General features: G+C 43.1%; 1 protein-coding gene across 4 annotated transcripts in view; it reads left to right on the top strand.

The window, feature by feature from the left end:
* Positions 1–12024, top strand: part of SPOCK1 (SPARC (osteonectin), cwcv and kazal like domains proteoglycan 1) — a 653451-nt gene that overhangs the window by 212814 nt on the left and 428613 nt on the right. For 2 of the 4 annotated variants that reach the window (XM_081500636.1, XM_081500635.1), the window contains exon 3: positions 9112–9162. The exons of the other annotated variants lie outside the window; for them this stretch is intronic. In XM_081500636.1, the coding sequence (XP_081356762.1) occupies positions 9112–9162 (51 nt within the window). The remainder of the gene's footprint in view (positions 1–9111; positions 9163–12024) is intronic. 4 annotated transcript variants of the gene reach the window in all.

Raw genomic sequence — 12024 nt, 5'->3', positions numbered from 1 at the left:
GCAGTGGTCCTGGTTCCTTTTACCACTTTGAGGCGCTTACCCCAGTTGCCTCGTCAGTGCCCTCAGGTCAGTCTGGGCTGTGATCTGCTGTGTGGTCTCCTTGGCTCCTCTTTCCCCCTGGGAAGTGGCTGAGGATGGTCCCTGTGGGAGTTTTGCTATCTGCACTCTCCTTGAGAGGGTTTCTTATGGTGCTGTCATTTACCTCTGGGTCAATCTCAGAGTCTGTGCAGAGCAGCCACTGAGAAGATAATCAGCAGAGTGAATGAATGACTGGAGTGAAAGAGTGAATGAATAAATGAGTTTGACAGCCTGGGCTGGAAGCCAGCTGAGAAAAGAGACAGATGGAGAGAACCGCGAGTCCCTCACCTCCCTTCTCTCAAGCTGTGGGCACCACTTTCCATGAAAAAGGGTCCCCAGGGACGCCTCCCCTGCAGCATGTGGTCTCCCCGAGACACCCACCCATCGGTGGGAGGGGGGGCATTGCTGTGGTCATCTGGAACAGTCCCAAGTGGTCTCACATTGTCCTGTCCCAGCTCTGCCTCCTCGTCAGCTCGACTGACACCGTCCTGTGGGTGCCCAGACCTCTGCTTCCACCCGAGCCCGGGGCTGGATGGGAAGGAAGGGGTTAAAGCCTGCAAGTGTGAGTCAGTGAGTCTGTGGTACAGAGCAGCAGCATCTAGGTCATTCCTCCAACACAAAAGAAATGAAATACAGCTCGCCCAGCTGCCGCTTGTCGCATGAACCCCGCTGCTCTGTGCAGAAGAACACCAGGCGGGCACCAGGCCGTTTTAATAAGATACAGCAAGATTAATAAGGGGCAGAGCACACGCTCCCGGGAGCATGCTCTCTCGTGTGAGGCAGAAGCATCAGAGACTGAGGGCCTGGGAGTGGGTAGAGGGGGCACCCGGGGCAGCAGCCCCAGAGGAGGCCGGCCCAGGAAACATGCTGGGAGGAAGGGTAGCCCAGGACAGGGTCCCAAACCTGGGTCTGGTCTCATGGCATGTGGACACCCTGGGGTCAGGTGTGGAGTGCCCAGGTGGGACTCCTTTCTTGGGGGGCAGTTTCCCTGATGCCCACTCTAGGTGTCAGGTGCCCATCCTTCACTCCCAGGGACCCAGGCTCCCCTCCTTTGGGGCACTTTGCACAGGTGCAATTTTGCCTTAAATTGTAACCCCCTTTCCCCCATTTCTTTGGCTTGTCTAGTTTATTCTCCCACTTCACTAGGTCAACTGGGATTCTCTTCTGGTTCATTAGTATGTTCGTGTCTAAAAACAGTTCCCCCAGTCCAGCATCATCTTCTGGTTCAAAAGTCTATCGTTAGCTAACTGCACTTTGAGGGAGGGATTGGTTGGATTACTTTGAGCTATAGAGCATATCTTCTGGGGTCAGCTGTCATCCCAATTTAAACAGTGTTATGAGGAGAGGGTCATGAGCTAGAGAACAGCCTTTGAGGGAGTTGGGTGGGGGAAGCCAGATGGGGAGGCCTGAGTGGACAGCCATATGGGCTGATACCCCCCTGCAGTTTCCTAACTGGAGGTGGGCCATTGCCCCCTTTGTCTGCAATTCAGTTGTAGCCCCTTTTCCTGCTTCCAAAGCAATAATAGCTTCTCTGCCTCCTGCTGTAGGCTTTCAAGGTAGTGATAGGCTCTATCTTTTGTTGTTGTTTTTGTTTTCTTGTTTCCTTTGTGTTGTTGTTACTAAAGTATAGTTGATTTATGATATTGTGTTTCTGGTGTAGAGTGAAGTGATTCAGTTATTTTTACGTATATGTATATTTCAGATTATTTTTCATTCCAGATTATTATAAGATATTGAATATAGTTCTCTGTTCTATACAGTAAAACCACGTTGCTTATCTATTTTATGTGTAGTAGTTTGTATCTGTTAATCCCATACTCTTATTTTATCCTTCCCTCCCTGCTTCCCCTTTGGTAACCATAAGTTTGTTTTCTATGTCTGTAGTCTGTTTCTGTTCTGTAGATAAGTTCATTTGTGTCAATTTTTTAGATCCCACATGGAAGTGATATCATATAATATTTGTCTTTCTCTGTCTGACTCTGATATTGTCTAGATCCATTCATGTTGCTGCAAATGGCAACGTTTTTCCTTTTTATGACTATTATTCCCTTTTACATACACACCTGTGGAGGCCTTACAAATAGTTGAGAAAACAACAACAACAACATACACACCACGTTCTTAAATAGGTCATTTCTTGATGGACACTTGGGTTTTTTCTGTGTCTTGGCTATGGTGAAGAGTGCTGCTATGAACACTGGGCTGCATGTATCTTTTTGAATTAAAGTTTTCATCTTTTTCAGATGTATCCCAGGAGTAGGATTGCTGGACCATATGGTAGCTTTATTTTCAGCTTTTTAAGGAACCTCTATTCTGTTTTCCATAGTGACTTCACCAATTTATATTCCCACCAACAGTGTAGGAGGGTTCCCTTTTCTTACCCTCTGCAGTGTTTACTACTTACAGATTTTTTGATGATGGCCATTCTGACTGATGTGAGGTGATATCTCATTGTAGTTTTGATTTGCATTTCTCTAATAATTAGCAATGTGGAACTTCTTTTCAGGTGCCTGTTGATCATCTGTATGTCTTCTTTGGAGAAATGTTTATTTAGGTCTTCTGCCCATTTTTGGATTTGAATTTTGTTTTTGGATATTGAGTTGTATGAGCTGTTTATATATTTTTGATATTAACCCCTTGTTGGGTGCATCACTTGCAAATATTTTCTCTAATTCTGTAAGTTGTCTTTTTGCTTTGTTGATGGTTTTCTTTGCTGTGCAAAAGCTTTCAGATTAGTTAGGTCCCATTTGTTTACTTTTGCTTTTATTTCAATTGCCTTGGAAGACTGATCTAAGAAAATGTTGCTATGATTTATGTCTGAGAATGTTTTACCTGTGTTCTCAAGCCATTTTTGTCCAGCTTTCTCAACTCTCTGCTGTTGGAGAGGTTGTCTTTTCTCCTTTATATATTCTTGCCTCCTTTGTCATAGATCAATTGATTGTAGATGTGTGGGTTTATTTCTGAGTTCTCTCTTCTGGTTCATTGGTCTGTATGTCTGGTTTTGTGCCAGTACCACACTGTTTTGATTACTGTAACTTTGTATTATTATCTGAAGTCTGGAATGGTTATCCCTCCAGCTTGTTTATGCTTTTTTCTCAAGATTGACTTGTTCCAGTTCTGTGAAAAAATGTCATGGGTATTTTGGTAGGAATCATATTAAATCGGTAGATTGCTTTGAGTAGTATGGCCTTTTAAAGAATATTAATTCTAATTTTGGAGCATAGGATATCTTTTCATTTCTTTGAATCATCTTCGATTTCCTTTATTAGTGCTTTATAGTTGTCAGTGTATAGATCTTTCACCTCCTTGATCAAGTTTATTTTTAAGATTTTTTTAAATGTAATTTTAAATGAAATTGTTTTGTTTTACCTTCTTTTAAAAAATATTTCTTTGTTAGTATAGAGAAATCCAACAGATTTCTGTGTACACATCTTGTATGCTGTTATTTTCCTAATTCATTTATTAGTTCTAATAAGTTTGTGTGGAATCTTTAGGGTTCTCTATGTAGAGTAGCAGTCATCTGTGAATAATGACAGTTTTACCTCTTCCCTTCCAATTTTGGATTTCTTTTCCTTGTCTGATTATTGTGACTGGGACTTCTAATGCTATGTTGAATAGAAGTGATGAGAGTGGGCATCCTTGTCTTGTTTCTGAGTTTAGTGAGAAGGCTTTCAGGTTTTAGCTGTTGAGTATTATGTTGACTGTGCAATTGTTGTAGATGGCTTTTATTATGCTGAAATATGTTCCATCTATGCCCACTTTGGTGAGAGTATCATAAGTGTATATTTAATTTTATCAAATTAAAGACTCTGTCATAGGCTTTATCTTAGCATCCCAAGAGCTCAGCAGAGTTCCTGACAGGTAGTTGGTGCTTTATAGATATTTTTTCAAACAATGTGAAAGAGAGGAGATCTATAAAGAGACTGCCAAACGTTTTGTACTGAGAAACTTTGGATGTGTGGTTTATATAGGACGGCATGAAGGACTGTGGGCAGATAAAAATGGGGAGGAAGAGGCGCTTAACATGGGATAGTAATGGTAATAATAGGTCCCATGTGTTGGCACCTCAGACATCTGCTCACCTTGTGCCTCTTATCTAATGTAATGTTCTTAGGCACATTTCTAGTTAGAATTATCTATATTTCCCATTAAGTTGTAAACTTGTTATGTAAAAGTGTCTCCATGTGTTTAATCAGGGGCCGTGATCCCTTGGAGCTGCGGTAGAAATGCCCATAGAGTTGATTTCTTTAACATTCAGCTTTATTTTCTTTCCTGAACAGTGTTCCAGCGCTGCTTCCTGCTGACTGTTGACCACAGTGTAGGGTGTGATGGTTGAGGGACGTTGGAGGCTTCAGGGGGTCCAAGAGAGGCCAGGCTGCGCCTCCGCATCATAGGTTTCTCACCAGTTGCTGCTGAGTGATTGTCAGTGGTTTGCTTTGGGGAACAAAGAAGAACCTTGGTCGGGGATTCCATAGAGGGAGACAAACAAAGAAGGGCAGGTAAACTTCCTCCCTTGTATCCACATTGATAGAAAGTCAGAGTAATTTAAATCATTTTATTTCATCTACTTTAAAATATATTGGATAGGTGAACAAATAAAACAACACCTCTCCAAGCGCAGAATCACTGCTATTTGACTTGTTTGTCACAGCTTGTGCTCTCTCTCCCCTTCTCCCCCTCTTCCTCTACCCCTCTTCTTTTCTTTCTTCCCCAGTCCACTCTTCCCTCTGTCCTTCTCTGCGCCTCCCCACCCTCCACCAGTCACTGGCTCAGCTGTGAAAGCAGTCTTAGGTCTCCTGCTGTTCTTTTCATTTACTAGGTCTGATATTGCTTTGTTTTGTTTTGCTGCTGGTTGGTTCACACGTAGCTGGAGCATCTCTCTCCCTTCCTCTCACCTTTACTTAGAGACATGCTCCTTCCCCTCTGGGTCTGTTCTGACTTCACTGGAGGTTGGAAATGGGTTCCCTGTCCTAACTGTTTCTAAATAAACTTCTGCCCAATCATGGAGGTCTCAGCTTGACTCAACGACGTGCCCATCCAAAGGAGCTGAAATATTTTGATAAACAGCTGACTGGTGGTAAATGGCAGTAACTCTTCACTTGATTGTCATCCCACACAGTGTGGATAGGGGTGGGGTGGAAGTCTAGCTTTGACCTTCCAGGTTTGGGTGAGGAGTTAGGACATGGGAGTTGCGGTTGAACAGACCTCTGCTTCTAGCCTGGCTGTGCCACTCTCTGGTGTGGTGGCCATGGGCTAGTTGTTAACATCTCTGTCTTTCTTTACTTGTCTGAAGAATGAAGATGATATTGCCCATCTCATAGGATTATCATGAAGATTAAGGGAGATGTCATTCTCTACACTATTTAGTACAAAACTTCGTAGTGAGTGTTCAGTAAACAGCAGCTACTTATGGAATTATTATCTAGTTTATAGATCTTAGTGAGAGGTTATTCCAAATTTTCCATTTTAAAAACATCACATTGTTGGGTTACTCCCATGACATTCTGGATCTTAATAAGACTGAAAAATACTATCTTGTCCTTGGAGCACTTCGAGAGTGTTCTTGGAGAGAACTTGATGAAATTCTTGATTAACATACAAAAAACCCAGATCTTTGTTTGCCTTCCCACTCAACTTCTGTGCAAAGAGCTCTTCTGGGGACCTGTCCCCTGTCTCTGCCTCCTGTGGCATCCCTCGGGAGTCAGTGCCATGCTCAGAGCCTTTACTGCTGCCTCTAGGACAATATATGAGGATTCCCTTTCTCTCAGTGCTGCCAGAAGTTTGGCGACTGTACTTTTGTGTACCATCATGTGTAAATGGCGCTACAGAATATTTAATAATGTCAACCGTAATACATGTTTGAAAACTGTCTAAGTTGAGTTAGGAAAACAGCTTTGATTGCATGAGTAATATTTAAAGTGCCTGTTAAAAATGCAGTAACTTTTCTGTCAATAATAGAAAACCTTTGGTGCTCTGGAGAGATTTTTAAAGCAGGATCCAGTGGCTCTTGCCTGTCTTGGTAAAAGTTCCTTTAAACAGATGATTCATGTTATGAGAGTGGAATGATTAACATGAATTATGGGGAATTTATTCTAGGAGTTGAATGTCTGATTTATGAATACATTAGGAGGCAGATTATTCCACAATTAGCTTTCTTAAAGGAAGACTTTAGCTTACTATACTGTCAAAGACCCTCAAAAAGGAGGTTTGCCCCAATATTGGTGTTACTTTTAAGGGGCTGTCTCAATGTCCTTTATTTAAAGAGGGAAAACCTGTTTGCAGGGGAGGAAGGCTAGCCACTTATGTCCCAGACTCCAGAATTCCTCCCAAACATGACTTAATTAGTAAGGCTGAGTTCAGAACTCCCCCTTGAGGCATGAACCTTTGAGTCCAGGGCCTTGTGTGGAGGGCTGAGGAGAACCCAAGATTCATTCAGGTTGGCCAGAGACTCCTCATAAATGAAGGAAAAGGCTGAGGCTCTTTGCTCACCAGCAGAACATTGCCCCCAAGAGGGTTTCTTAGAAGAGACCTCGGGCTGAGCACTGCAGCCATGGGGAGAGGGGAAAGCTGAGTAGGGGGCGGCAGCTGAGAGTTGGGTCTTCTGCAGAGGCAGCCTATAAGTTGGCATGAGTGTCTGCATCAAAAGCATGACCTGTGCTGAGCACTTGGACACTGAATGGAACCTCTCATGATTTCTCCCTGGGAGGAGCTCCATTCCTTCAGGGACCACAGGTGAGGGGATGACAGCTGTCATGCAGGGAGCACTACCAGGCAGACTGCATGCATCTAAGTCACTGGTCCTGACAGTGCCTCTTGGAAGAAGGTGTTAGCCTCATTTTACAGATGAGGAGACTTAGGGCCATGCAGACAGTGGTAAGTGATGGAGTCATGCTTTGAACCAGCTTTGTCCAACTCCAAGTCCAGCCTGGTCCTAAGTGTAAAAGTGTTGGATGTGGTCCCAACAATATAGGCCCCAGGAGTGGGGAGGGGGAGGGAAGGTCAAGATCTTGCCCTTTCGGTACTCATCACTGTAGGTGTTAGTTGAGTGAGTGAGTGAATTTGCCCATTATCTCTTTGCCAGGTATCATCAGGGCTGTGGGACCTTGGTGTAAAAGTTCTTTATGTCTGTAGTCTTCTGTATATGCACTCCTCATCCAAGTGCTTTATAAAAATGACTGCACTTTTCTTTCTTTAAATTTTTTTTAATTGAAGTATGGTTGATTTACAATATCATCTAAGTTTCAGGTATAAGCATGGTGATTCAGTTATATATTACATGTATATATATTTTTTCAGATTCTTTTCCCTTATAGGTTATTACAAAATATTGATTGTAGTTCCCTGTGTGTCCTTGTTGTTTATCTATTATAAATATAGTAGTGTGTACCTGTTAATCTCGAACTCCTAATTTATCCCTCCCCTCCCCCCCTTACCCTGTTGGTAACCATAAGTTTGTTTTCTATGTCTCTGAGTCTCTTTCTGTTTTGGAAATAAGTTCATTTATGTCTTTTTTTCTTTTATATTGCACATAAAAATAGTAACATGTATTTGTCTTTTTCTGTTAGTGTGATAATCTCTAGGTCCATCCATGTTGGTGAAATGGTAATATTTCATTCTTTTTTATGATCAAGCAGTATCGCATTGTATATATGTACCACAACTTCTTATCCACTCATCTATCTTTGGACATTTAGATTGTTTCCATGTCTTGACTGGGGCTTCCCTGGTGGCTCAGATGGTAAAGAATCTGCCTGCGACACAAGAAACATAGGTTCAGTCCCTGGGTCAGGAAGATCCCCTGGAGAAGGGAATGGCAACCAACTCCAGTATTCTTGCCTGGAGAATTCAATAGACAGAGGAACCCGGCAGACTACAGTCCACGGGATCATGAAGAGTCGGACACGACTGAGCAACTAACACTTTCACATTTCATGTCTTGACTATTTTGAATAGTGCTGCAATGAACATTGGAGTGCATATGTCTTTTTGAATTATGATTTTCTCTGGGTATATGCCTAGGAGTGGGATTTCAGGATCATATGGTAGTTCTATTTTTAGTTTTATAAGGAACCTCCGTACTGTTCTCCACAGTGGTTGTACCAACCCAACAGTGTGGAGGGTTCCTATTTCTCCACACCCTCTGCAGCATTTATTGTTTGTAGGCTTTTTGGTAATGGCCATTTTGACCAGAGTGAGATGGTACCTCATTGTTGTTTTGATTAGCCTTTCTCTAGTAATTAGTAATGTTGAGCATCTTTTCATGTACCTTTTGACCATCTATCTGTCTTCTTTGGAGAAATGTTTATTTAGGTCTTCTGTCCTTTTTCTTTAATGGAGGTTTTTTTGTTTTGTTTTGTTTTTACATTGAGCTGTATAGGTTGTTTATATATTTTGGAAACTAATCTCTTGTCAGTCACATCATTTGCAAATATTTTCTCCTAATCTGTAGGTTGTCATTTTGTTTTGTTTATGGTTTCCGTTGTTGTGCAAAAGCTTTCTAGTTTAATTAGGTCCCATTTGTTTGTTTTTATTTTTACTCTAGGAGGTGGATCCAAAAAGATACTGCTGTGGTTTATGAAAAATGACTCCACTTTTCTCTGGCATTGTGTGAATTCTTCTTTCAGGTCACTTGAGTAGCAATCACAGATTAACTAAGGTGGCATTAGCGCCTAGAAATGAGATGTACAAGTTTCAGTATGGAAATTGCAGAGTAGGACTATGCTATAATCTGAAAAGAGGGTGGGCAATTTGTAATCTTCCTTTACAAGAACTTACCATGGGTGGTAGATTTTATGGATGTGTGCAGTGCTTGTGCTAAACTCGAGGAAGATGATATTTCAGTCTCCTGTCCAGGGAGTATGTGTAGATGGTTGTTTGTTCATTCATCGGATTCAATTGACTACCTACTCTATGCTGAGCATTGTGGGAAGTGCTTGGGTTTAGTAACATAGAAGTCAGACTCCCTTCCCAGAATCCACTGTCCTGGTTGGGAAACAAACCACAAGAAAATAATTATCCACCATTTGCCTTTAGATTACAAATGCTGTGAAGGAAAGACCCGGAGCCACAGTGGAGGAGAGAGAGGTGAGAGTGGAGGGTTAATCTGGGCCTCTCTCAGGGGTGGTGGCCAGGAAGACTTTCCTGAGCAAGTGACAACTGATTACTACAGGGTGAACAGGTGTCAACCAGGTAAAGAGAAAGGGGAAGAACATTCCAGGGAAGGGGAGCAGCAGATTCTTAGAAAGGAGAGCACTGTGGCTAGAGTACAATGGACATGGGGGATGTAGGGCAAGGTGGCATTGGGCAAAGGTGAGCTGGAGAGCCCTTGGGCTCAGATAGATGTGGATTTGCCACCTACAAGCTGTGTGACCTTGGGCGGATAACATAACCTCTCTGAGCTACAGCCCCCTCTTAAAACTGTGGATGAAAACACACTCAGGGTTGCCATACAGAAACAATCACAGAATTTGCGTGTTTGGTCCCTGGACCCTGGCATACTGCAAATGCAGAAAATGTCACTTTTCTTGCCCATTCCCTTGCCTCTGGCTTTGGGAAGTTGATGAAGCAGCCATAGATGTGCAGATGGTGGTTCAGAATTAGGGATCATGCTTGCAAATCTTCATGTTTAACCCTTGATTTCTTCCAATTTGGCAGCTTTCCAGGAAGACTTGTGGAGGGTCAGGCTGGGTTGTCACTCACCTGCTTGCTGAAGGTTAATAAGGTCACAGTTTATTCTAGAGTAGGGAGCAGGAGGTGGGCAGCTTAGGGAAACAAACCAGCGGCAGGGGCTGATGGCAGAGCCAGGCTCCTGGAACCTCAGGCCATTTGAGATGGGTAAACAGAGGCCTTGTTGTGCCCTCACCGCTCACATTAACTGCCATTCACACCCTCCTCCGGCAGAAAGACACCTCCTGGGCTCACTCAGAGGGTGTATTTGTGTATCTCCAGGCTGGTCCCTGGCCCTGCAAGACAGCTGTGCCTTGCTTCTCATGCTAGTCCTATTTTCCTGCTGACTTGGTTTATTTCAGAAAGCCTCCGTTTTAGTTTCTCTTACTTCCCTTTATGGATCTTATTTCCTATGATCCTGATGTTGTGGATATGATGATGGACAAGATAAACACAGTCCCTGTCCCCCATCTGGTGTCCTAACATCCCTGAGACAGTCAGAATTCCTAACTCGGCTTGCAGGGGAGATGTCTGAGGCTTAGATCATATGCTCAAGGTCACGTAGAGCTGAAATTCCCATCCAGGTCTCTCTGACCTCAAGTCCTGTGGTCTTAACCATGAAGAAAAAATGTGACCCAGTTCAGTGAATTTCTGGTAAGCATTCCTCAAGCTCTATCTTTGTCTCTTGGCTTCTACCCTCATGACTTACAGATGTATGAACCAGTATTTAAAAGCCTCAAGTGAGCTCACATCCTAGCAATATCCTTTGTGGAAAGCATGAAACCCTTTTGTAAAGGAATTGATATATCAGTGTGTGTCTGCACTGTGGATGTTAGTGTTCCCCGAGGCCTCTTTTATTCTGTTGGGACATCCTTGTATTGAGGAGCAGGTGCCAGATCAGTACCTGTGGGGCAGGTGCTCATCTTAAATTTTGAACTTTGGAAGTCAAGGTCTGACTCTCACTCATCCCTGGGTCCCCACATTGTGTATAATGTGGGCACAAGGATGTGCTCAGCACGGCCTCATGGTAAAGAGCCGGCTCTTAGGAGTCACACTGACATGGAGTTGAATCAAGTCCCACTGCTCTCTGAGGCCATGATTTGGGGAAGTGACCTCTTTCTCAGAGTCTGTTTCCCCATCCTAGGGTTGTGGGAATGAAATCAGAGGTTTAACAATGCCTGCCATGTGAAGTCAGAGGTTGGCAAACACTAGCCCTTGGCCAAATCTGGTCTGCTGCTTGTTTTTGTGTATAGAGTCTCGTTTGAACACAACAATGCGCATCCTTTTGTCTGTCATCTGTGGCTGCTTTGCACGACAATAGCAGAGGTGAGCAGTTGTCACGGAGACTCTATGACCCTCAGAACCAAATGTATTTTTTCTTTTTTTTCCTGGCTATACCACATGGCATGAGGGATCTTTGTTCCCCAACCAAGGATCAAACCTATGCCCCCTGCAGTGGAAGTTTAGAGTCCTAAGCACTGGACCACCAGGGAAGTCCCCAAATATATTTTCTACCTGGCTTTTTACTGTAGAAGTTTGTGGACCTCTGTGTTAAGCGCTGTACAGATGGTAGCTGTAGTTGTTACAACAATTACTATCATTACCTATAAGTTCAACCACTTCTGCTCCATGAAAAAGTTATCTTCAGAGCAATGACCTTCCTCTGTTCCTTAGAGCTTGGGAGATGTCTTTAATTACGTGGTGAACAAATTTGTGATTCCTTTAGTCTTGATCTTTATGGTTCTCAAGATTTGGATCAGCTTCTTTCCCCATTCTTTTCTCCTGGTTTGATGCGTCCTCATAGTTTTTGGTCTGTCCTCAGAGGGGGCCCTTATTCCATCTCTGTCTCTGGATAGCTCTCATTTCTGAATGGTTGAAGCCAAAAGAACACAACAGGGAAGCCCTCTTTGAAAAGAGGAAGGCTGCGTGTGAGGCTCCTTTGTGCTTCTGGGAGACCTGGAGAGGTGTGAGCCCCAGCCTCTGGGCACACAAATCTACCAGAGTCCGGGCTTCCCCCACCCCAAGTCTTTCTGATTTTAGAGGAGAAAGTCTCCTAAAATGTGGAGACATTTGGTAATTTTTTCTTAGTAATTTCCTTTTTAAAAATGTAATCTTATTTTGGATCATAAATATAATACATGCAATTTATGGAAACATGGGAAATGGAGAAAACAGCAACAATCAATCCTAATCTTACCACCCAGAGATAACCGCTATTAGCATTTTTAGCGTATTTCCTTCCAGATCCCTAATCATGTGTAAATGTTTACATAATTGAAA

The sequence above is a fragment of the Giraffa tippelskirchi genome, chromosome 6 (genome assembly GCF_054371585.1).
Source record: "Giraffa tippelskirchi isolate mGirTip1 chromosome 6, T2T-mGirTip1v1.2.pri, whole genome shotgun sequence".
Classification (NCBI taxonomy): Eukaryota; Metazoa; Chordata; class Mammalia; order Artiodactyla; family Giraffidae; genus Giraffa; species Giraffa tippelskirchi.
Note: the sequence above shows the minus strand (reverse complement) of the source record. Positions and strands in the feature narration are given on the sequence as shown.